We start from the raw sequence: 23,202 nt of genomic DNA on the forward strand, positions 1-23,202 counted from the left end.
AGCTGTAAAATTATCCCTACCGGTAACACTTGGACCGTTCCAAGATGGCGGGCTAATAATACGAGATTGTTGCATTTTGATCGCTGTCGAAAAGTTTATTTTGTGCGGGCGAAATGGCCTTCCAGCTACGGTTCCTGAAGCCGACCTGCAGCAGCATCGTGCCGAGAACGAGCTCGTGCCGGGTCGGGCGGCATTTCGGCTCGCACGAGGCCCGGATCTCCGAGAAACCGTCCTGTGGCGAGCTTTCTAGAACCGCAGAGGTGAGAGTAAAAAGTGTGACCTGCGTTTGAAACATCCCAAATGCGCGGAGGGACGTTCTTTCTGCGGGGCTGTCGACTTTGTCGACATTTCGACATCTACTGTGTTCAATTATGACGAAAATATCACAATGATTAGTCCTGTTTTCCTCAAGAAAAGCAGAGAAAGTGTTGTCTGTGTTTTGGCGGGTTCTAAATCTAAGTAAGGGAGGGGGCGGGTTCCGTAACAGGTGACTTGCCATGAAGGTCAGTAACTCAGACATGTAAAGCGGCTGATATAACGGGCCTGTAGGGCTGATGTAATGTTTTATACAGAGCTATGTCGGTTTTTATAGTTGGGAAGTAGAATTTTGGCGCTGTCATGCTGGTAGATTTCAAGAATGAAGTAAACAAACATCTCAGATTCTGAGTTCCAAAATGAACACGTATGTTGACCTTAAGAGGTGAGCCTTAAGCCTTAAGGTCATGGAAGTTACAGGATTAATGTGGCTTAACGGTCTTGAATAAGAGCTATGTACATGTACTATGTGTTCAGATATTCTATCCTGGGATTAGGAGACTGAGTGACAGCAAGGACTAGAAAAAGTAATGTTGTGTTTCTGATTATGGCCTCCAATATATTAGCATTAGTAGGTTGGGATTCTCTTGGGGGGGGGGGGATTTCTTTCTTTAAGGGGGTGGGGAAATACCCCCAGTACGATGAACATGCAAACAAACAAACCTGTTAATACTATACATACTGCCTGTCTTTTTGGTCACAACCAGTGTAAGATTAGCTCTTCTGCTCATAAAGTTAAGTTGAGCTAACTGTTAGTGTTTTATCTCTTGTATTTTCCTGCCAGGTTGGTAAGCAGATATGTAGCAGCAGTGTCAGTGTGACGGGACACCCACAATGCACCAGTGGCAGGCTGACATGCGCCCTTCCTCCCTGTGGGCTTCAACAAGTCACCTGTACCAGACTCGGAACGCTCGTACGCGAAGATCAGAAACTGGACTTCCGTTGTGCAGGAAACGATGGCAGACACTCGCACAGATGGAGTTCTGTGGCGAAAGAACACAGTCCCATGTCACTGATGGTTTTACCGGACGGAACCCTTCTGCAACCCTTCATCTTTGTCAGTCCTGGGAAACCTGCCAAAGGAGAGCAAAATATCTTGAAGGAAACTGTTGAGGAACCTTTTCTTTCATCTGCAAATGGAAAACACAAGTCAAATAAAGAGGCAGGCTCAGAAAAGGGGTATTTTGACTCTGATATTGTTAATGAGACAATTTCAAGTCTGTTAGCTCAATTTGAGGACATTTTTAAGGACAATGTCATCGCTAGGGAAGTACAGAAGGTGACGATGTTGCCGTCACAACAGCTGCTACCATGGCAACAGGACAAAGCCGTGAAATCTGGAGATGTTATAGGGGATATGGACGTCATGATGTCTGTGGAAGTTAAAAAACAGGAGAAGAGACATGAACTTCAGATGACCTCCGACAACAAGGTCACGGGACCGTCAGACAACAGAGTAACGGAGGAACAGTTGGCAGAGGTGCGCGCCAAGCTGGCTGAACAGGTGAGCTTGAGTTGTTTTTAGTTGTTCGTTCACTAGGATAGCTTTCTGACATCCACACTTTTCAGTTTTTTGAGGTATGCACCCATGAAGTTAACATTTTTTTTACCAATTACCAATTTGCCAATTACCAATTTGATTTTAAAAATGACTTTTGAAAGTCAAATTTTGTATACTAGTACCTTATTATTATATCTTATGGTAGCCTTATTTCAAGTTCTTGCCAGGTTTTTCAGGTACACTTTTAAACTCCTTCAATAGATATTGTATATAAGTCACCATAATACCTGTAAACCTTAGGCTGAAGTGCCCAGTGTTCTGTGGGTACATTGAAACCATATGTTCTCCCCCTCCCCAGATGCCACAGTTCTTCCGTGGTAACCATGACTACAGAATGTACCATCCTGACGTGGTCTTCATCAACGACTTCCTCAGTATGACCACAAAGTAAGTTTGGTTCCTTTTTGTGTTCAATTTTGTAAGTATTTGTGTGTCCTTTCTGTAGCAGTTCACTCCAACACATCAAAGATATATGTACTTGAAGTTGAAGTGCTTTTGGTAATTGGTAGGTAAGAAGAAGAAAACAGAAATTTTTGTGCTGGTTTGAGTTCACTGAGCCTGTGAAGCAGTCATCATGAAAATTGTGAACATATAAAACATATACTATAGAACATACAAGCATTTCTGCATTTACTGTATTTAATTTGGCTGCATGTCATTTAAACAAATAGCATAAACTTAATGCTATCTATTGCACTTCCCTTTGATGTGGCATTTGATGATTTTGACAGAGGCCGTACAACGTACCAGGCGGTCCTGATGTTACTGAGGCTGGCTGCGTGGATCTACTACGCAGATGTACGACTGGAGGTGCTGAAGCTTACCCACGAGGTGCAGGATGGTACGGTCCAGGCTCGCTGGCGTGTTCATGGCCTCCCACTGCACCTGCTGATGCTCAGGTTCTGGAGAAAGGACAAGTCTGGACTCTACAGGTGAGGGGAGGAATCTTAAGGTGGGAGGGAGTGTCTTAAGGTGGGAGAACTTTAGAGTCTCTTTGTGCAAACCTTCAGCTGTTGGGCTCCAAAATTTATATTGGTTGTGAAATTAAACCGGGGGAAGATTAAACAAAGTTAACATGATTATGTGGAAGACAAAAATGGGATAGGACAAGACTGGACTACATACAAGTGATAGGTAAAATTTTTGGTCACTCAAACATGGAGGGAACAAGCACGTCACCGGAACGTACTGCGCCTGCGCGAAAAGTATAGACATGCTAAACCTTGCTAAACCCCCGGTTTACTAAAGGGCCGCATTTAAGAAAGTATGTGCGTATATAAGGGTAAAATCCCGTGTACGTTTTACATGAAACCATGTCTCTAACATATACTGTGCAACAAGCGGGATTTCAATGCAATGTTGACCAAACCAAGCCCCAAAACACCAGGGTTCGCGCAGGCGCAGTACGTTCCGGTGACGTGCTGAGGGAACAATGCTAGGTGATCCCTTTCTGCAATTTCAGTTTCTGTCAGAGTTTGAAGTTTAACTCCTTGTATTTCCAGATCGATCGATGCGTTCTCCATGTTTACTGTGGGGCCGGATGGACAAATCACCAGACACCACTGCTCAAAGGTTTGTCTCAAATATAAGGTTATTATGTATGCATAGTACAATGCTAAACTTTCTACCAACACAAAGGTAAACACGGATCAAATTTTCATTAACCACTGTCAGGATCAATACTGAGGAAGGCGACAGTGGTCGTTGAAAATTTGATTGTTTTGGAAGAAAGTTTAGCATTGTACTATGATCACTACCAACACAGATGAGCTTCCATGATAATGAATAAAAGTAGGTCCAGATTACTAGATTCTATCTTGCTATTTAGTTATTTCTTCAGTCACCACTTTCATCATTCATTTCTTAGATAATACAGACCAGTAGACCCAATTCCTTTACCTTCCCTCTCTTCCTCCATTACTTACTCAATCTTTCACTCACTCCCACTTTTCATTCACTCGTTACAACCAACACGTGCAGTCACTCGTTCACTTTTGCTGCCTCCATCTATCCATCCAATCCTTTATTCTTTCACTCAATCACTCATTCCCTCTGTATATCCCCAGATGATGCCAGACCCAGGGAAGTACCGGCGTGTGGTGAGCCTGTGGGAGCGCATAGTCGGCCTGAGAGTCCGCCCAGCCGCCACACTCAGCATGGAACCCACCTCTCTCTCACTCACTGCGCCGAAGGGGTCAAAGGCAGCCGGGCAGGTGTACTGAGTCTTGGGGACATTGTTGATGTAAAACTGGTCAAATTTAGGCTCAGAAAGATGCTGAATTCAGGCCTAGGAAGAAATGTTATGTCTCCTGGTCAAGATCTAATACCTGAGAAAGAAATGAGATTTATCTGTTTGGTGCATCCAATAATCTGACTTTTTTTCTAGCATTGGGATGGGAAACAATTAAGTAGATTAACATACCCATAAACTTAGGCCTGCAGCTGTCTAAGGCCAATGGCTGGTACAGAACCGCCACACTTAGTATGGAGCCCACTTCTCTCTCACTCACTGTGCCCAAGGGGCAGGGCAGACGGGCAGGTGTACTGAATTATCGGGACATTGGTGATCAGGGTTCTAACCAGCTTGTTGGTGAATGAAGTTTCAGATGAAAAATATTTTCTCTGTATCTTTACTCTAAAGCTGCCATGATTTCATTATCATTGAGAAAATGTCTGAAGTCTATATTAAATTGGACCTTGTCAGTCTTCCAGCATCTTTCACTCAGTGGAACTGATCTACTGATTCTACTGGAAGCTGTCAACATAAACATTGTCTCCTTTGCTGTGAAAAGGCAACAGAGAAGAAAATCAAAGGATGACAAAATAAGTTGAAAAAATTAAATGCACAGTCTGTGATAATGGTAAAATAGGTAGAATACCTCTGGCATTCTAGTATTTACAAATCTGTCATACTGGGCACTGTATTGTGTTTACCAACTATATACCAACTCCTGGAATTCTATGTTGTTTTGTTGCGTACAAAAACAAAACTAATAAAAAACCCCGAATTATTAAGCAAATCTATGTGGGTATATTGACATTTTCTATACAGTCTTTCTACAATGTAGAACAGTAGTATGTTTTTTTTGTATAGCAAAAAAAGTGTACATGCACTTTAAGATGGTATAAAATTGTCAACATTTGACTATACAAAACAATCTTGACACTGTTATTGAACAATATGTGTCACACATTGTATCATTCTATCAGTAGTTTGGCACATAGATATCAGGTGATTTTTTTTCTGCAAGTTCAAGTGATGAAAGAAGTTTGAAGTGCATAGAATGTACTTTGCGTGTATGGTATATCTTTTTTATTAACAAAATATGGCCTGCAGTCCCCAGCTATGTAACTAGGGGGCAATTTTGCTGCTTGCAGTGCTTGTGATCACAAGATTTACCAATCGTAGTACATGTACGTAGCTCTGCTTTTGGCCACCCCAGTTAAGTATAAAGTGTCTCACATATGCACATGTAGTACTGAAACAGGGTAACTGCAAATGTATAACATATACACTAGAGTTGTATATCTTACCTACTGTATCTAATGATGATTACAAAATCTATTCTGTTCTGTTTTGGGGTGATTTTATTTTTTCAGATCCAGCCACTGTTCATGATACTAATTTCCCTCCTCATGCAAAATTAAGTCCCCACATACAATTTTAAAGTACATGGATTTACAGGAAGACCTTTACATTTAAGGGAAACAACTTTGAGAGGTGAGATGAACACAAATTCGCACTTAATCTAGGATGAAATAACTTGCACAATCAGTTTTATATGTCACTGCCTCTTTGAGGGTCTCATACTTCATAGTATGTTATATACTGGCAGTGACAAAGACACCACTAACTTTCAGTCTTAAGTACCTGCAGTTTGGCGCCGAATTGATTTTGTTATGGGTTTAGACAACAGGGAGGAGGTTGGACAGAAAATGCTGGCATGGCTGACACTTACAGCTGCTAGATGAAATGTCTTGGAAGTATGATTCTCATTTGGACAGAATGATATGCATGGATAACATGTATGGCTATGCTGTGGATTGTACATTTATGGTTGTATGTGAGAAGATATATATGCAGAGATAAAGTTACACCATGGTAAGGATGTGACAGTTTTTGTATTTTTACCTAAATAATCTGGACTGTTACAAATAAAAGTATGAAAGATTGTCTGTGTCATGATCTGCTTTTTTATTTCTGTAGCATTCTGATTGGACCTTGTATGGTACATCATAAATTTTTCTGACCGGTACACCTAGTTGGAAAGATTCAGAAAGAACTTTCCTCCTACTAGTATCTGCCAGGAGACATTTATCAATTGACTGTTAGAAACAAGTTTATGTAAATCATGCTTGTTTAAAATCTACAAAAAAAAAGAATAATCCAGATAAAAAGATGCAGCTTTAGGGAATGTGTTTAATATTTCTTTTTGACATAATTGAAACACAATAAAATCTTGCAAATGTTCATGTCTTGCACAATACAAAATGTAACTTTCTCAAGCAACTAGTATACGATTTTGTTACAGGTTGCATCAACTATCTTTTTGTCCTTGAAAGATAGATATTACCTGAAATATCTCTGTTCACAAAATCTATCCAGATGCTTGAATAACATTAGTATTGTGTACATTACAACATGTACCTTTATGTCTAACCTACATCAGCGTAATAATATGTTCATGATTGTCATTATTCTCAATTTTGGAGGAATTTTCCTGAATTTGACTCTTACTTCTAAAAGAGAGCAAACTTAAATCAAGCAATTCTCATAACGAGGCAGTCCTCGTGAATGATTCCCTGCGTGTCCATCCCGCCATACACCAGCAGCATCGTCACCTTCCCATCATGCACTGGACCAATCCCAGCATGCTCCTCTGACCCTGAGGCTGCTGCACGACCTTGAGCTGCTGCTGTGACCTTGGGAGCAGCTTCCTCCGGCAGAAACTGCTCCGTAACGTCCAATATTGTCGGCTTACTGCTCGCCTCTTCCGCGCTAGGAACTAGTTCTTCAGAATCTGCATTTTCTGACTGACTGGAATTTGCTGAAGGAGGAACACTGGGTTCTGTTGCCACAGTTTCTGTTGCCACAGTTTCTGTTGCCATGGTTTCTGATGCCATAGTTTCTGTCTGTTTTGCATCACCTGCCTCGTTTTCTGGACCAGTGTTCTGTTCTTCACTATCCTGTCCACTGGCACAATGTGTCAGTGATGCGGTGCCCTCTCCAGAGTTTTTTGGAGCCCCCGATCCCGATGAACCGGTCCCACCCACAGACAGGTGTATGATACATGCCCCATGGTCCAGCCTTGGTCCGGGGGGTGGGCCCTCAGGTCTCAGCTCACTCCACGTCAGTCTTTCTACAGGAAAAAAACACAAAACAAGGTGGTGAATCTGATGAATGATGTACATGAAAAAGCTAATTGCTTTGAAAACTATTTCAATGAAATATTATGAATACAAAACTGTTATATAAATGTTAACACAGACAATATGGCTGTATAGAGTATCTACATTGCCTTAGAATGCTCATTACTAGGACATCCCTAATCAAAATCCAGTGAGAAAATGGGTATAAAAAACATGTTAAGTGCCTTTCCTAAGGGCACAACATTCAGCCTGCTAGGGATTTGAACCCTGAGCCTTCAAATCCTATTGCAACAACCCTAACCACAAGACTACCACCATAGTCCATACAACACTCACCAGTGTTGAGGACATGCATGGAGTCCAGAGCTCCCTCCTGGTTCATACCCCCAAACATGTACACCAGAGAACCATGCACCACAGCTGTGTGCGCCGCCCGGGCGGTGGGGACCGGACCCTTTGGCTTCAACCGCTTCCATTTCTTTGTGTCTGTTGAAAAAACAGAATGTTTGTAATTTTGATTCACTGGAAAGAGATATGATGGTTAATGCCATTTGAAATGCTTGTCTTTGTCATAAACTACATTTTGTACCTGGGGCTTTTGTATGCTAAGTTTTTAATTGTATAAGATGCCTTTCTAGAATAATAGTAGTGCATACTATCAGAACGTCTGACTCTTAGAGTCAGAGAGACTAGAGAATAACTTAATTCTAAACTGACTACAACAGAAATACGATAACTTGTGTGTAACTATGTAAGAATGTAAGACCACAAATTAGTTTCAACTTTTAACATATTCAACATTGTCAAGGGGAAAAGGAGATTGTATTTGAAATCATATCAGTCAACAGAAAATGCATATTAACTAGTAGAAAAGATGTACATGCAATAATAAAAAAACTAAAACTATTAAATAGAGTTTGAAAAATCATTCAGTCCAAGGACTTGATACAAATCTAGAACTCACCCAGATTGAGAACGTACAAGTCGTCATAGAACGTGACCCCTGACATGCCCCCGTGTACGTACAGCTTGTTGCCGACGGCAACCATCACATGACCATGGCGTGGTTTGGGCGGCTTGCCCTCCATCTGGGGCTGGCTCCAGGTCAGGGTTGCTAGGGAACCAGATGTAAACAACAAACAGTTGAATTCTGCATCACAAAATGTTTGATCAACTAGTCTACATGCTTGAGTATACTTAAATATGACATTTAGTTCACATGAGAATGATTTCTTGGTTCTCGTATTTTAAAAGAGGCAGTGCTTGATGAAATATTCACATGACAACAGAGTTTGAGGGGCAAGTCGGTACTTTGGTGCACTCTGTTGTCATGATTAGAGAATGTCTAATGTTTTCTGTAGGTAAAGCAGAATCTCTGATTGGCTGACAGCTGGTTAGAGGCCATGTTGAAACTTTTTAAGTTCTGTTAAACATAGCCTCCACAAGGTATATTGTATTTATCTATTTATTTGTCCATTTATTTGTTAGTGTAGCTGTATACATGCATGGTGTAGGCCACAGGCGAGGCTCTGAGTATACACTACGAGAATAAATCATCACACACCTGCATCAAAGACATGGAGTTTCCTGTCTTCTATGGGCTCGGCCCCCGTCTTGCCCCCTCCCCACACGTACAGCCTGTCCCCCCGGTGGGATGTATAGTGACAGGTGCGTGGGGAGGGCGGGGTGCCCTGCACATCAGCTGTGGTCCAGGTACCTGTCCCTGTAACCAAGCAGAATACAATGTTACTATGGCAACATGGCAATGAGATAGCACAGATATGTTCAACTGTGGCCCAGGTACCCATCTCTGTACTAGTACCAAGAAAAGGTACAATCATCAATACATAGGAGAAAGTTGCTAAAGCAGGAATTAGGATACTGTAAATTTGTTTATTTTGGCTGGGACAGGAAAGGAGGTTCTTGTAGAGTTTTCAGTTTCTGTTGAAAAAATTCTTGAGTAAAATACTATAAATGTATTTAAGTTTGCAGGGATTTGATTTTGCGGAAGTGGGGAAAAAGTGGACTGTAGCTAGTACACACCTGTATCTAGCACCTGGATGTTGTTAAGGTTGCAGCCCTGCTCTGCCCCTCCGAACACGAACACCTTGCTTGGCTGGCTTTCAGGTGTGAAGCAGGTGTGTTCATACCTGGCCGTCAGCCCCGCCCAGTCCGGCTTCTCCCATGTGTACTTGTCTGATGATGGGAGTGAACAATGTATGTTAATACTTCGATGAAGGTTAGACAATCAGGTGATAAGGCCACCCAATTCATTTGTTGCTTCTCAGATTTTTTCAGGTTTGAACAATGTATGTTATTTGTTGGTTAGCAGTATCATGAATTTTTTTATACAAGTTTGTGCCTGGAGGCTATTTGCAAGTATATGGTAGACACATATGTAGGGTGCATGCATTTGTACATGTTGCATGAAACAACTAGAGTTGTACCTCAGTTTGGAGAGTAATTTCTTTATCATGGGCCACATGACTTTTTCTGGTCATGTTTATCAGGAGTTCTATTTTATACCATTTTCTCTATCTGCGAGACATTAAGAAAACGATACCCATATAATAGAAAGCCTGATAAAAACACCTAAAAAAACGTTAAAAAACAACTGGGGCCTAACCTTTGCTTGGAGAGTATAACAGAAACAGGGATATGCACTGCCCGATACACCATTTGGTGTGGGAAGGTCACTTCTTAACTCTTGTAAAACTCTAAACATAAGATCTAGACCACCATACCAACTGTCATCCATTTAAAAACTTACCTAAGTCCAGCACAAAAGTATCAGCAAACGGCCCGCTGGGGTTGGCACCTCCGACCAGCACCACCCTCCCACTGCCCCCCACCCTGGGGAGGTACGTACAGGTGTGCCCCACCGTCAGGCTGGGCCCACCACCCCCTGGGGATAGGACATACCACATCCCCGGGGCAGGGGGGTCCGTCAGGGGCAGCTCCAGTATGGGGTGGAGCTCCATGCTTTTTCTCTGGAAAAAAAGAAACAAAGTCAATGAAGGTTAGACATCCAGGTAATAAGTAAGATAGGCTGAATAGCAGTTACTCAAGCAACTGGATTCTAGTACATGAACTTTGAAGCCAATTCCTTACTAGTAAGTAAATGCCACTTGGCACACAAAAACAAAGGACAATTGGTCAGGAAAACAAACTTTAGGTTATAATTAAGGTATAATCACATGAAACGTAAGATTGATTTGACATATTCATAGTGAATCTATTTTTGCAGATTTGGCAATGACAGTGTCACAATCAAACTGCCAATCATGATATAAGTACTGTACATATGTAGCCCTCCCTCCTCCAAAGACTTCAAGGGCACTTGCCATTAAATTTGTTTGCCTCTGATCTTTGCACTTAGGACTTGTAGCCTTCATGTGATCTAAATGGCAAACAAACAAGTCTGTTTCAGTGTTTGAAAAGAAAACCAAGGTCATCCAAAAAACCATCAACAACAATACTGCTTGCCAGGTACGGTACCCAAGTCTAACAGGTGGTCTAACTTGAGAGAACCCAAGACACCATGGGTGCTGACTACAGGGTTTTTGCTGCAACTTTTCTGACAGTGGTCCTGAGTGTTTCTGCCTACAAACCTGTTATACTTCTACATGGCATCTTTGAGCCAGCATCTTCAATGAACGCACTCCAAGACCTGGTTACAAAGGTATGGTTTTTCACTTGTATTCATTCATTCTCTCATTCCATTTTTGTCAACCGATTTGCTGCTTTGTTTATCACACCAAGTACATTGTTTTTAATTTTCTACCTTGACCACCATTGATGTCAATGGACCCACATTGTTTGTACATAAACATGTACCTACACTCGGCTACAGTTATACTAATAGAAATAATATTGAATCACCCATAATGTGACATATATATACTATATATATAATATAGTAGTCAGGTAATTTCAACAAAAGGTTCTCAGTCCTTGGTGGTCCTTACCAAGTCTTTTTGATACAGGGTTGTCCTATTACATCTGTGGAACTTTGTAGTCTCTATAGACTGACTACCCTGGTTATTGCTAAGGGAGTTTTGCTACTAGAGGGTGATTGGTCCTCCACAAAGAGGGGAAATGCTAACCTTAGGTTGGACTTACTCCCCCGGCCGATTTCCCAATTTTTGCCAAATTCTACGATCCACGCACCCCCCCTTGGAAGGCCTGCTGGTGGCTAGGAACTTCAGGGCAGGGGGTCTTATCTCCCTTTACTTACCAGCCAGCTGATATGACTGTTCTCCAGACTTTGTTCTTTGACCCTTTAACTCAGATGCTCCACCTTACTTGTTTGGCAAAGATGTGTCTTATTTTTGTTGAGTGAGCAATGCTGCAAGGTACAGCTTAAAATGATCAAAAACTCTATCTATTTGCCCATAACAATTCCTCAATGTCATTTACGTCAACTTTTTTTTTACGAATCTTTGATATTTGCAACTTTCCTTTATCACAAATAAATGTCATATTTTTGCTGTCCACAACAAAATCAGCATTTTCTCCTAAAAAAGATCATCAATTACCTTATTACTGTAAATGCCTAGAACTAGCTAGTAATCGACAAGTTTGCAGGGATTTAACTACATGGTAGGGACAAACTCTCCAGAGCATTTGCGGTGGTTTGAATTTGAAGGTCGCAGTTGAAACAAGGGCAGGCAGAGAACAGAACATGCATTTTCATGGTGGTTCTAATGAAGTTATCGATAAATAGGTCACTGTGGAAACCATGAACAATTTAAACTAACGCAAAAATGTCCATGTTTACAGTAATCCCCCTGCTGCTGGTCATGAGGTGGCCTTTGGTACCAAATTTGTTTTGGTCATGAGGCCAGGTCGTTTGTAAACTGATATCAGACTTCAGAGTCCACTACAGCCAAATTTGAGAGTTGTCCAACATGGCTGCAGATGTCAGGTCACACCCCCTTTTTGTGAGGCACCTACTTGTTGTTCTGTTACTGGTGTGTTCAGCTAGGTACCAAAATGCAGCCGTGTACAAACCGGTGTTGATCATCCATGGTATATTTGATGCTGTAACGGACTTGGACGATTTGCAGACCATGATAGGAAAGGTACTGTAACAGTTATGATATCAACCTTAAAGTTTGATATTTTAGCTTTCCTACATTGTAAACACAGTAGTAGTATTTTTGCTGTCCACAAAAAAAAGAAGAAGAAAAAAAAATACAATTCAGCATCTTCCCTAAAAAAAGATCAACCAATAACTAATTTCTACCTGGTAAGGTGCCCTGGCCTAGCAGTGGACTAAACTAACTTGAGTGGCCTTTGGCATCAAATAAATTTATTTGGGTCAAGCAGACCGAAGGTGTTCAGTGGACTAAGATGAGACATTCAGAGTTCACTACAGCCAAATTGACCAACTGACCAACATGCCAGCTGGGAGTTCCAGCTTTCATCCCTCTGTGAGGCAACTACTTGTTGTTCTGATACTGATGTGTTCAGCGCCGTGCCAAAATGCAGCAGCGTACAAACCCGTGTTGCTTATCCACGGTTTATCAGAGCGCGCAGCGGATATGGAAGGTTTTCAGGACCTGATAGGAAAGGTAATCTCAGAATAATTATCTACAGATTACCTACTAGTAACCGACTAACTTTGTTTCTGCTAACTTTGACATTTCGATTTTCCTTCATCCAGTATTTTTGCTGTCCACACAAAAATATTGTACAATTTAGCAGCATCTTCCACTTCAAAAATTAACTGTCTCTATCTCTGCCCATTGTCACCAAATTTGTTCTGGTCAAGCGTGCCAAAGTCCTTAAAGCACACTCATATCAGTGTCCACCACAGCCAGATTCTAACTGACCAACATGTCAGGGAGTCTGACTCTGAGGCTGAGCTCTTTTATGATGAGGCTGCTTGTTGTTCTGTTACTGGCGTGTTCAGCTCAAAACACCTCAGCGTACAAACCTGTGATGATCATCCATGGTATATTAGAGCGCGCAGCGGATATGGAAGGTTGGAAAGACATGATAGAAAAGGTAGCATTTTTTTTTCACATCTACCATAACCAGCAGGATGTATTTTATTTTTAGCCAGGCATGCATCCGGGCGTCCTTTGGACGAACTGTTTTACAAAACATAACAAACTGGAACGCACTGGATGCCTTAGAGTAATTAAGACACCCCTTACCTTGGGGAGCAGACCCTCTGACAGGCATAAAATTCTGAGAGACCAGGCCGGGATGCTACTACAGCAGGTCACATGATTGGTACACATGTACATAGAATGACAGGATTCAAACCAAGGACCTCTGGGTCATGTACGCTGCAGTAACACCAGCACAACCTCATGAAAGAGATTTGTTACAAGGGCACAAAATCATGGGACTTTGTGGGATCTCCCCCTCAAAAAATATCATCCCTTATCAGACAGGGCACTAGTACTTGTAAGCAGTTATTGTCTTCCTGCTGAAGTGGCCTTTGGCCCCAAATTTGTTGGTCAAGCATTAATGTCCAACATGTCGGCAACTTTTAGGTCTCATCCTTGTCTTGTGGGACAACTAAATGTAGTACTTGTTGTTCTATTACTGGTATGTTCAACTCCGTGCAAAAGCACCGTAGCGCACAAACCCGTGTTGATCATCCATGGACTATTTGGGGTTCTAACAGGCTTTAGTGATTTGCAGCACATTATAGAAAAGGTAACCTTAAGTTCTTTGTAGAACAACCCAAGTCATTTAGAATATTCTGTTTTTCAGTCTTATTACATGTAGGACGTCATATTAGTATATATGGCTGCTGGTTGAGCTACTTGTGCCTGCATGGCGTAATGGCAATTTTTAAAGGTATATAACACACATTTGATGACGTCATCAGCCATTCTGAGTTTTGATTGGGTGAAGTTGCAAATGGAAGAAAGAAACAGAATGCAGCCAGCAGGCCAGCAAAAATAACATGTTTTCCTTCAGAAACATAAAAAAGCCCGATGAGTGTTTCTAACTGGAGTGATACTACCCGATGTACCCTTCTCTACTCATACTGAGTCATAGTGTGAGTTTAAATTAGTGGCAGTTGCCAACATGTCAGGTTTTGGGTCCTACCTGTCTTGTGTGGTGCTAGTAGTAGTACATGTCTTCTTGCTACTGCTGCCTACAAATCAGTACCAACATGCCACGGCATACAAACCTGTCCTAGTGTTTCATGGAGTACTCATGGATGTTGTGGAACTTCAGTCTTTTCAAGATATGATAACGAAGGTATGTAGCAATCAGGATTTTTACAGGGTAGTATAGGGGGCAGTGTTGAGTATAGGGGGCATCTTTGTATGGCAATCAAATACTAGTAGTCATAAGATAGTGCTTGTTTGGGGGTCAGGGAAATCCGCCCCCTGTAACGTTTTTGAATTTATAATAGTAATATTACTTTCAGAAACACTAGTACTATTCCCTGCATTTTGAAGTGCTCAGTAAGATAGTGAGTGAAGGCCGAATGTTATCGAATAAAGCCAAAATGTTTTACCTTAAAGCTTTGTTACAAAACAAAAGAAAAATCCCCTAGGCTTAAAACAGCATTTCAAAATGGTGGCAGCTGCTCTAAACCTGAGAAACCAAGTGTGAGTATAAGCAACAATGGTCAGCAGGGCAGTTCACAAGTATGTTGATTAAGTACCTGGATACCAATACCTTGATACCACATACAGGAGAGAAGGTATCATATAAACATGTTTCCTAGTCTCCAAGCAGACCCTACGGTGCCTTAGAAATAGTATCAAAGCTGGCAAGGTACCAGGTGCCCGGTGCCCGTTTGACTCCCTTAGCCGGCTATCTCCCTTTGGCCGGCTATACTCCTTTGCCAGCTTTGATATTGTTTCCAAGGCACCGTAGGGTCTGCTTGGAGACTACATGTTTCCCACATGTTTATATAACTACGCCCCCTTTACCATGGGACCTGTTTTACATGGTCTGGAGATAGTTTGATCTGGACATCATTTCTTTTGAAAACAGTGTTTAAATCTATTGACAATACATAGAACTTTGATAATAACTTGCATTCATGTAACGGTTTCTAGACGACTCGGCACCTGAGACAACTCGGCCCTAGTCGGCACCATACTTACTCGGCACATAACTTTTATATTTTGCACTCGAAGAATGATAATTCTATCATTCCGGCAGCATAATAAGTGACATAAGAATGTAAAAATCAATCTCACCCTATGAGGTAACGTTTTAGATACAAATTTTTAGGATACAAGATCGTCCAATTCCAAAACATGTTGCGGGCCCCGCCGGCGACGCCATTTTTAGTTGTTATATCGGCGTTCTTTCACGATGTCACTCTACTTCTCTTCTACTATGACCGTGTTTGCAAGTACGTACAAATGAAAATAGATGTAATAAGCATTTCAATATATTTTGTTGGTCATAGATTACAACTGTCTGTGGGTTTCAAAAACACGTTGAGATGACTGATCTGATATAGACAGAGCGTCGGCCGCGCCGTTCAAAGTTACATTGAAGTTGAAGTGACGTTCAGAGCCTCAAAATGTCCGTAAAATTGTGCCGACTGTATGACTTACAAGTTATTGCAGTGAGAGAAATGTTTTGCAGTTAAAATATTGTGAAGGTTTGTGAGAAACGCAATTCCCAATTGGCTAGGTGCCGAGTCGTCCCAGGTGCCGAGTTGTCCTGATAATCACAAATTCTATGATACTTGGTAATTTTGGTATCTTGAGTTTGATTTACCCCATACTTGAATTTTTGTTCTATTTATTCTCGTGCGGCAAAATCACGAAAGATATAGATTGGTGAAATTGAACTGGATCGGTCCTTAATTTGACATTTTCTAGAAAGAACTGAAAAACTGGTTTCCGCACATTTTACATGCTTCCGGCTGCCCCCCTCCCCATTGGTGCTTTTTGTCGATTAAAAATCTTTTAGCTGACTAAATCTACTCGCTATTGTGTTTGGTTTACTTATAGAAAGCCTATAGATTAAACCATACTTACGGTATAACTGCCAAGTGTTCCAAGAGTTCGCTAGAAGCAAAACTCTTGTCGTCAAACAAAACAGACGGAGAACTCCATTTTGGAACGCGCGCGGTCTCCAACAACAAATACTGTAAACATGGCCAAGAATTTGGTGCCAACAAAATTACGTAATGATATAAGAGAATAAAAGTTTAACTTACAATTTTTACAATAACTGACAACTAAAATGATTAATAATTCTTTTTTTATCAACCATTCTGTGAAATTTTATTTAAAAGAATAAAATTTACATAAGTCATTTTAAAAAAACTTTCTCAACATTCGCACCGAGCGAATAGATTGCTACTTAAACTCACTATATTTCGGTCACGATAGGTCAACAACAAACATGGCGGCGGGGTGCGTAAAAGTTTTCCCCAAATTCGTCCTTTCGTCGTTCCTGGTGCTTCTCTCCGCGTTACTGGTCCAAATCAGGGCCTACAAGCCCATAATCATCATACACGGCATATTCGATCACGCCAGTACCTTTGACAACTTCAGCGTCGCGATCAAAAAGGTTCGTAACATGCGTTTTTTGAAGGTTAGACATCCTGGTAAACAAACATGATCGTAACGTTGACATGATAAATGTTTACCTGCACATAATTTGGGAAGCAAATTCTTCTTCCTTTTCTGCTTCTCCAAACAAATAAGGTCAATGTGCGCTGGACCAGATGGTTGTCATGTCACCATGGTTACTGGTAGAGTAGCAGACACCCTGTCCTGTGGTGTTCGATATTTGTAGAATGCAGCAAGCCGCAGCATTCTGCAGTGGCGTCCTCTCTCCGAAAGGAGGAGGAACGCCCGCCTCACCTTCTTTTATAAGTTAGTTAACAACAAGATTAACATAGACACACAGAACCTACTGATTCCGACCCAAGGGCGAACCCGAGGCAGCCATCAACATAAGTACAAACCAATCTTTGCAAGAACAGACACATACAAGTACTCATATTTTCCTAGAACAATTCCGGAGTGGAATTCCCTGCCTGGTGCGGTAGTAAGTGCTCCCACAGTTGAGAGCTTCCGCGCCAGGCAGGAGGGCTGCCCGCCCTAACCCGGGACCTCAGCTCCCCCCCTACTTTGCCCCTTGCGGGGTTATATGGGGGTAACCCATGATGATGATGATGATGATGCAAGTGAGTCAGGACAGCTAGAGAGCTAGCTCATATAGTTAAATTAAGCGTGTGTAAGGTTGTGTTTCACTTTCAGAAAAGATAAACAGATCTAGAGCAGAAGTTTGTTAGGCCAGACAATTTGAAGGTTAACATTATGTATCTGTTTGCAAGTCACAGTTACCTATCTACTTGTCTTCAATGATATGTCAGCTATTCATATTCGCACCACAGTTGTCCGATCCAACATCATGCAACTTTGACTAGAAAACTGTCACTTTAAATGTAATGTTGTGTAGAAATGTAGAAATTAGAGGGGCGAGTAGGAACAGAAAGAAACCAACATGCCGGATCGAACCCGGGTTGGCAGATTACCAACCAGCAGTGAAACCACTGTGCTAGAAAAGGCTGATCAGCCATTTCACACAGCTGTTTGACACTTCTTACACCCCCCCACCCCCACACTGTTACAGTTGTCTTGTCAGCTATTGGTAACAAAAAAGTTGTAATTTGATATTACAACTAACATCATATGATTTGGGGGACATTTTAGCTACTGTTCTATAGCTATTTAGCCCAATCATTTCAGGTTATTGTCATTATTATCATCAATGATCTAGGTATGACGTTCCAATAGGTGTCATGTACCAGAAACGTGATGTAATCATCAAGGAGCTTTTATCAGAGCTCCTTGGTAATCATGCATGACTCTTTCCAAATTTTTTATTTAGAAGCTATGAGTTGTAGTAATTTGTCCATGGATAGCAGCTCAGATAATCTATTACATGTACACTTCAAATGATCTTAAAATCGATTTCAGATCCCTGCAAAACAATATGCAAAACAGTGGATTGACATGGCTCCTAGTCTATTAATCAATTGAAATTGTCAGGAACACCAAGGAAATCCTGGATGGAATGTGTTTGGAGAGACATTAAAACGTGCGGTCAGAGTGACAGGGGTGAACCCACTGGACAGAGCAGCATGGAAGTGCAGTGTAAAAACTAACAGACTGTTGCCTACCCGAGTCAGGGACCCCATCAGTAGTATAATCAAATACTGGATAGAACTACTATTGGCGCTCAGTTCAGTTCCATTCATTTCATCCTCGTAGTATGAGGTGCCACGAAGAATGCCGCTCCAGACTTCTTAATCCAGCATGGCGGCCAGCAGATCGCGGTCCTTATGATAATAAATGAATGGATCTGTTGATAAATCTGGATCTCTGGCACCAATGTGACCATCATCGATGAGTACACATTTGTTCATACTGTATCACGTGCACATTCATTCCAATTAAACAGATGATCCTGCATTAGTAATGTTTTTCTCTCCCCTCTCCAGGCCCACCCTGGCACCAATGTGACCATCATCGATGAGTACACAGAACTGTTCAGCCTCTATCCCATGTGGGAGCAGGTCAGGGGGTTTCAGAAGACCATGGCTCCCATCATGCAACAGGCCAAGGATGGGGTGCACATTATCTGCTATTCTCAGGGTCAGTTATAACACATTTAGTTTCTTTGCAGTAATAAAGATTTTCAAGTTTTGAACCAATATAAGGAAAAATCATGATGTATTTTTACTTTGACATCATTCTTAGCCTAATATTGTACATGTGTATTCTTATAATTGAAGTTATTTGGTTTGAGTTTTCAATGAAAAGTTCAAGGAAACCATAACACAATACAGTTTGCCCCCGTATATACTCACTGATGCTGCATATTGGTACAATTCCCTTTATATCACTTTAGATTCTCGTGTGGCAACTTATTATGGCATCTGGTGGAGTTATGAGAGTAACTGTTGATGTTACCATGAGTACACAGATTACTTAATTCTGATATACCGGTCTTGATCACATTTCTTTCAGTCAAAAGGCACTGTTATTTTCCTTGTAAGACCAACAGATATATTTGTCATATGACAAAATTCTGTTGTTTGATTGTTTGTATGACAGGTGGCCTTATATGTCGAGGTGTTCTAGAGTCGATGGACGACCACAACGTGGACACCTTTATTTCACTGTCTTCTCCACTCATGGGGCAATATGGAGGTAAAACTGCAACATCTTATTGCTTTATCTACATGTGTATCGTTCATTCAAATCTAATTGACTAATTTCATGTAAAATCAAACAAGGATAATTGGAGAAAATGGAGATGCTCTACATAGAAGAGAACAAAACACTGTGTTTTATTTTAAATTTTAATTTAAATCTGATTTGATTGCCAAACTGCTCATAAAAAGGATAGAATTTGACAACTTTATTCTTTCAGAAGATTGATTTGAGAAAAAATCGAACAAAAGAACTCCATTTGCTTGCAGTGGAGTGTGTTCTATTTAATTGATGGAAGCCTGTGTGATACAACTAAGAAGCCCGATATGGAAAATAAGTTCCAGTCTGGAACACTTGTATCGTACATTATCACGACCCAGGTATGACATAAGCACATACATATATCATCACTAATAATAATGATAATATTATTATATCTTAAGGCATGAGTACTAGTGTCAGGTGATAAAGTTGCTCTGCTATTTATTTTTATTTTCTTGATAATAGAGAGAGAGAAAAAAAGGGGGAAAAACATCAAACATGTGCCAAATCTGATTATCATGCCTTTTCCCTCCCATTGCAGACACAGAGTACCTGAAGTATGTGTTTCCCCACTATCTGAAGGAGAACCTGTATAAAGTAGCCTATACTTCCTATGGACAGGACATCTCCATCAGTAACTACTGGAACGGTAAATATGGACTGTCTTATTAATTTCAATACAAGTTCTATAATTACTGTGAATAAGAGATGCTGTACGCAATGTTCACATATATCTAATGTACTTGTTCAGCAAATTTCTGTTGTTCAAGCTAACCTTTAGTGTATTTCTTTTTTGTCATTAACACTAGAAGCAAACCATTTGGTCAATGGAAGATGAGCCCATGATTATGTCTAGATACATGTACATTATACACATTGGTGTATCAGGAACCTGCAGCTGGCCCTTCGTCAAACACTGCTCTAATTTCCTGCTTACATTGTTGCAAGCATGCTGACAGTTCTGTGCAAGAATATGACGGTCATGGATGGATGCCATTAGTATATAAATAATCAATGATTTTGTTGTTTATGTTGTTTACTTGTTTACTCCCCAGACCCCCACCACCAGGACCTCTACAAGGAGAACAGTGTTTTCCTCGCTGTTTTAAACAACCAGACGGCCAAAAATGACAAAAGTAAAGGTAAGGGTACTGCAGAGATACAAATTACGTTTAGTCTGTGTAATGCAAACTCTGCTATCCGGAGCTTGTAGCCTCCTCCCCGCGGAGCGGCAATGTAGGATGGGCCTAAGAAGCGCGATTAAATCAGGCTAAGATTACATTAATAAATCTATCAACATTCATCATTATATATATGAATATCACTCTGATTTGAGTTCACCATATATTTGGTTTCTGTTTTTTCAAAGGCATGATATGAATGCAAATTTATATTCTGTATGATTTTAATCTGCAGTACTACTTCTACTATTCCAGGAAGAGTAGTAATGTATCACTAAGGGAGATTCTGATAAACCAAACCAAATTACCCAAAACCAAAAAAAACTATGGAGGTTAAAATCTTATGATTTGCCAAAACCAAATAAATGAATTTGCTGTATTCAGGGTAAGACAGTACAAGCTGTGTTGTGAGCTGGAAACTGATGAATTTTCCCATCACAGACTGTTTTTTTTTCCACCCCAGAATACAAGAATAACTTCCTCAAGCTGAAGAAACTGGTGCTGATTGGAGGGCCAGATGATGGTGTCATTACCCCCTGGCAGTCCAGGTAGGAACTGCAGCCTTGTCTGGTTGTTCATAGGAATACAAAAATGATCTGAGCAGACTGAACTAACATGATGCTGATAATATTAATGTTGAAAGCTGTTAATCATTGTTCTGTGTTTTTTTTTTCCAGCCACTTTGGTTTCTATGATGACAATGAGACAGTGGTGGAGATGAAAGAACAGGAGGTATGTCATCCTTTCCTGGCTCTGTCATTCCATTTTCAAAGCCTTTTCACACCTTGGCCTTTGGACCAGGGCTGTCTCCAGGACCCAGGACGTAAATTTGCTTGTTGGAAAAAACTCTCAGAAAATCGAATGAGAATGATTGTATTTTCCTAGGCTCAAAATGACACACTTCATAATCATGCAACCTAACATGATGAGCTCCCAAGCAATGAGATGGCACTGATTCATTCATTCATCTAATGCTTTGCAGCACTTCTCAGCTGATTCAGGGTTGGACAAGTTGTAAAATTCACTTGTCCTATTAGGCAAGTACATATTAAAAGATTTGCTTGCCCGAAATATTATTAATTGAATAACATTTTTAGATATTTTTTCACTAACTGTCTTCCACTTTGAAATGGAATTCTTTTATTTTTGGCTCTGTTTTTCTGTGTTTACCAATGCTTGATGCCATGACTATGAAAGGTAACAAGAATATCAAAATCTTTCTCATGGAAAAATCTTACTTGTCCAATCAGGCAAGTGGGGTAAGACTTGGGGTAGGACTTGCAGTTGCCCAATCAGCATTTTCACTTGCCCTGGACAATTGGGCTAATGGACTTGTCCAACCCTGTGATAACATATTGTACACTTCTCTTCTCTGTAGGTGTACCAGAGGGACTACTTTGGGCTGAAGACCATGGATGCGAGGGGAGATGTCACGACGTACGAGATCCCTGGGGTTCAACATCTCAATTGGCACAAAAATCTCACAGTTTTCAACGACTACATCGAAAAGTGGCTTACTTGATCTTCCAAAAGATCATCTTTTAAAACAAGGCACCTTTTACATGACATAGTGCCTTTTTTTATATGGCAAGACGTAACACACCTTGTAAAAGTAATCTCTGCAAATTGTCAAAATCTAACTATACAAGAAAACTACATCGAAAAGTGACTTACCTGATCTTGATACAAGCTCTCAGGACAACAAGTATAATTATAGAATATAACGGGGTATTCTGCCCAAGGTATGGCCCAATTGCACCATATCTATATCATGCCAACAGAGGAAACTCAAGTTAATCACACAAAAAATTGCACATCGCGTGAACAACTTTATTCATCAAATGAACAAAAGAACAAACGGCATGCCAGTTTGTTTTGAGAGCACTCTGTTCAAATTTTGACAGTGGCGCTTGTGGTAGGGTCATCTTTTAATCCACTGTATCATTTAAAATCACATGACATATTATCTTTATTTGGTAAAATGTAACAAACCATTTCAAAGCTCTCTATGCAAGTTGCCAAAATGCCTATGATGTGAAATAGCATAAATTAGAATGCTTGCAAATGTCTAAAAAAATATTACAAATGTCTTCCACTGCCATTTACAAAATGTAGTATTTCAGACATGAATGAACTTTATACTATGTGATGTTGTAGCAGGTTAGTTGCAATATATGTACCACTCCATTGTTATAACATAAATATAATTGGGCTGGGGAGTATGTATCAAAAATGAGTAACTACTACATCAAAAAGTGGCTTAGGTGATATTTGGGTAAGCTCTTAGGGTCTTTTCTTTAAACAATGTGGTAGGACCACTGATTTTACATTTTTTTATTTTGCAAAATGTAACAAAACCACATCAAACTTATCTCAGCAAGTTTTCAAAATCTGAAGTACTGGTGGTTCAAATCAAAATATCCGGGGATGAAATTTTTGTAACAAAAAAAAAAATTCTTCCAACAGTTACCACGACACTATCACTTAACTTGCACAGTTTTACAAACCTGACAAAGAATCTTGCCAATTTTTGCTGATTTGAAACATTTGTTGAAGT

General features: G+C 40.6%; 3 protein-coding genes across 5 annotated transcripts; 2 read left to right on the forward strand and 1 right to left on the reverse strand.

Annotated features, from left to right (window-relative positions):
* The first annotated feature begins 9 nt into the window (after positions 1-9).
* LOC118420911 lies at positions 10-6,048 on the forward strand. Its single transcript, XM_035827983.1, has 6 exons — positions 10-260; positions 1,100-1,819; positions 2,175-2,263; positions 2,608-2,808; positions 3,379-3,448; positions 3,943-6,048. Exons 1-6 carry the CDS (start codon positions 114-116, stop codon positions 4,096-4,098), a joined length of 1,383 nt encoding a protein of 460 aa, XP_035683876.1. The 5' UTR covers positions 10-113; the 3' UTR covers positions 4,099-6,048.
* Positions 6,049-6,276: 228 nt separating this feature from the next.
* On the reverse strand, positions 6,277-16,329 carry LOC118420910 (rab9 effector protein with kelch motifs-like). Its single transcript, XM_035827982.1, has 7 exons — positions 16,228-16,329; positions 10,017-10,234; positions 9,290-9,442; positions 8,811-8,969; positions 8,211-8,360; positions 7,583-7,732; positions 6,277-7,236 (listed from the first exon to the last, which is right to left on the reverse strand). Exons 2-7 carry the CDS (start codon positions 10,225-10,227, stop codon positions 6,638-6,640), a joined length of 1,422 nt encoding a protein of 473 aa, XP_035683875.1. The 5' UTR covers positions 10,228-10,234; positions 16,228-16,329; the 3' UTR covers positions 6,277-6,637.
* Positions 10,751-22,289, forward strand: LOC118420912 (lysosomal thioesterase PPT2-A-like). Of its 3 annotated transcripts, none has more exons than XM_035827986.1 (8): positions 10,751-10,928; positions 18,708-18,861; positions 19,324-19,419; positions 20,006-20,113; positions 20,520-20,606; positions 21,109-21,193; positions 21,323-21,377; positions 22,024-22,288. In XM_035827986.1, the coding sequence occupies exons 1-8, from the start codon at positions 10,788-10,790 to the stop codon at positions 22,165-22,167; spliced, it is 870 nt and encodes a 289-aa protein (XP_035683879.1). In that variant the 5' UTR covers positions 10,751-10,787; the 3' UTR covers positions 22,168-22,288. The 3 variants fall into 3 exon arrangements, with proteins under 3 accessions (XP_035683879.1, XP_035683877.1, XP_035683878.1); XM_035827984.1 differs by lacking the exon at positions 10,751-10,928 and adding an exon at positions 12,142-12,330 and having other exon boundaries at positions 22,024-22,289; XM_035827985.1 differs by lacking the exon at positions 10,751-10,928 and adding an exon at positions 16,570-16,765 and having other exon boundaries at positions 22,024-22,284.
* Positions 22,290-23,202: the final 913 nt, after the last annotated feature.

This window comes from Branchiostoma floridae, chromosome 8, assembly GCF_000003815.2.
Source record: "Branchiostoma floridae strain S238N-H82 chromosome 8, Bfl_VNyyK, whole genome shotgun sequence".
In the NCBI taxonomy this organism is placed as follows: domain Eukaryota; kingdom Metazoa; phylum Chordata; class Leptocardii; order Amphioxiformes; family Branchiostomatidae; genus Branchiostoma; species Branchiostoma floridae.